This window comes from Oncorhynchus keta, chromosome 27, assembly GCF_023373465.1.
Source record: "Oncorhynchus keta strain PuntledgeMale-10-30-2019 chromosome 27, Oket_V2, whole genome shotgun sequence".
Classification (NCBI taxonomy): Eukaryota; Metazoa; Chordata; class Actinopteri; order Salmoniformes; family Salmonidae; genus Oncorhynchus; species Oncorhynchus keta.
The window spans coordinates 32,650,416-32,652,915 of NC_068447.1; the positions used below are offsets into that span (position 1 = coordinate 32,650,416).

The following is a 2,500-nucleotide window of genomic DNA, read 5'->3' on the forward strand; positions in this document are numbered from 1 at the left end:
ACGGTGGTTTATGTACCTCACACTGGCCCCTGAGACCTCTCTCCTGGAGACGTGACCAGATACTCTGGATCCTCCCAGCATGCTCTGGGTGGCTGCTGTTGTCACCACATGTGCACTGGTGCTTTAGCATCTGAGAGTCATAAACCAGGCCTGCAACCAAACAGAGACACACACTAACGTTAGTAATTCCGGTGAATCAACAGCTGTAAGACAGATCTAACCACAACAAGAGAGATATTGAAACAAATGCAAGAAGCATATAAACTGCTTACTACCCATATCAGAGTGTCCTTGACCAGGCCTCAGATTGGATCAATTGAATTACAGCCACAGTAGGGATAATAACCTACACCTAAACAGGTTCCCTTGTGGCAGTGTGCATGTGGTTCATTTCTTACCGGTGGTGAAGCGTGGTTTGCTATGTGGTTCTGGGGCGGGTATTGGCAGGGGCTTGTCTGGCAGCGTGAGGGAGGTGGAGGCTGGTGAGGACTGGGTACGGAAGAGGGGCCGGTGGGCACTGCCAAGCATCATGGGTACCGCCAGCGTCTCCATGTGGGCTGTCTGCCGACGCAACTGCTGCAGCTGTTTCTGTTTCTCCCACAGCAATGACTAGAGAGAGAGAGGGAGCAAGATAGAAAATGAGAGAGCCAGAGAGAGAGAGAGAGAGAGAGAGAGAGAGAGAGAGAGAGACAGAGAGAGAGAGAGAGCCAGAGAGAGCCAGAGAGAGAGAGAGAGAGCCAGAGAGAGCCAGAGAGAGAGAGAGAGAGCCAGAGAGAGAGAGAGCCAGAGAGAAAGAGAGAGAAAGAGAGAGCCAGAGAGAGAGAGAGAGAGCCAAGAGAGAGAGCCAGAGAGAGAGAGAGAGAGAGAGAGAGAGAGAGAGAGAGCCAGAGCCAGAGAGAGAGAGCCAGAGAGAGAGAGCCAGAGAGAGAGAGCCAGAGAGAGAGCCAGAGAGAGAGAGAGAGCCAGAGAGAGAGAGAGAGCCAGAGAGAGAGCCAGAGAGAGAGAGAGAGAAACAGAGAGAGAGAGAGAGCCAGAGAGAGAGAGAGCCAGAGAGAGAGAGCCAGAGAGAGAGAGAAAGAGAAAGAGAAAGAGAGAGAGAAGAGAGAGAGAGAGAGAGAGAGAGAGAGAGAGAGAGAGAGAGAGAGAGAGAGAGGAGATATGTTTAGTGCTGTTGTGATTTTCAACCCACAGGAATCTATACACGCAGAAAGTAAAGTAAAGTCAATCCTGCATGAAGCATGAAAAAAAAAACATTGCTGCCCTCTGCTGGAAGTTCAAGGAAGGCATATTGTATTAGTGGTCCTCTATCATCTGTGTGTCTTTATCTTACCTGGTTGAGTATGAGTGTGTGTTGCAGATTGATCTGTTCTCCCTGGCTGTCCAAATCAGACACAGGCTCCGCTTCCCTCAGTGACTCCACCCGTGCTCGGCCGTGATAGGTGTCGCTGGGCGTCGGCCCCACCTCCTCAGAGTCCATGTCTTCTGAGGGGATCTGTCTGAGCCGAGGCTTCTCACTGGATTTAGACATCAGCTGGAACACACACACAAAATTATTGATCAATTTATATTCATTCAACTCCATTCAAATCAATTAATTATTTTCGAAAAAGAAAGCTGCTGAAAGAGGAAACCATCCTTGGATTGTACAAAAATCAATAACCCATTACAACAGAGTGTGTGTGAGAAAATGTGTGATTTGTGAAGGTCTGTAAGTCGCTCACCTTGCCCAGGTGTGTCTGCTGTTTAAGTCTCTCCAGTAGTTGGCTGTTGTGGTGCTGTTGCAGCAGAGGGTGTAGGGATCTGAGGCTCTGGGGCAGCGGCTCTGAGCGAGTTCGGCTCAGGGCCTTATGAGGGCCCCCACCCGGGGCCAGACGATCCATCTGGGGGGCAAACTGTAGTGGCACGGTGCTCAGGCCTGGAACTGAGACAGGAGGAGAATGGCTTTAAATCTGACTATTTGTCAAGGCCACTAGGTGGCAGTACCACATTTCCTCTGGCGTCAGAACAAACCTTTTCTTGGCTATTTCACAGGAGGCAAGAGAAAAGCGATAATGCCTACAGAATCCAGCTGAGCAATTGTGTATTGTGTAATACTTTTATAAGGAACATATTTTTGGCAAGAATTTCTCCTGTTCTATGTCAAATTACATGCAAAATGACTCTTAACTGCTGTATACAAAGGCAAATGTTTATTGGAAGTCAAACGCATTGCAAGGCAGCCAGCATTGTATGTGAATGTGATGGTGTGTCTCACCAGCGAGCATGGGGGTATGGACCAGTCGGGAGGGCTCCAGGAGGAGGACAGGCTGGAGGTGGGGCGACAGCGACCCACTCTGCTCCTCCATCCCCAGGGGAAGGTAGACAGACTGGCCTCCCGTCACCATAGGTACCCGGCCCACCTTCCGAGGGGACAAGTCTAATTCACTCTGCACACATACACACATGTAAAGTGGCGATAAATGATCTTGTTGCTTTCAAAGATGAGTCTTAGTGTTTCTTT

General features: G+C 49.6%; 1 protein-coding gene across 5 annotated transcripts in view; it reads right to left on the bottom strand.

Annotated features, from left to right (window-relative positions):
• LOC118359810 (histone deacetylase 7-like) overlaps positions 1 to 2,500 on the bottom strand; it is a 28,445-nt gene that overhangs the window by 21,669 nt on the left and 4,276 nt on the right. For all 5 annotated transcript variants that reach the window (XM_052482172.1, XM_052482171.1, XM_052482170.1 and 2 more), the window contains 5 exons: positions 2,255 to 2,426; positions 1,722 to 1,921; positions 1,331 to 1,531; positions 399 to 609; positions 17 to 150 (listed from right to left, as the gene is read on the bottom strand). In XM_052482172.1, coding sequence (XP_052338132.1) covers positions 17 to 150; positions 399 to 609; positions 1,331 to 1,531; positions 1,722 to 1,921; positions 2,255 to 2,426 — 918 coding nt within the window. The remainder of the gene's footprint in view (positions 1 to 16; positions 151 to 398; positions 610 to 1,330; positions 1,532 to 1,721; positions 1,922 to 2,254; positions 2,427 to 2,500) is intronic.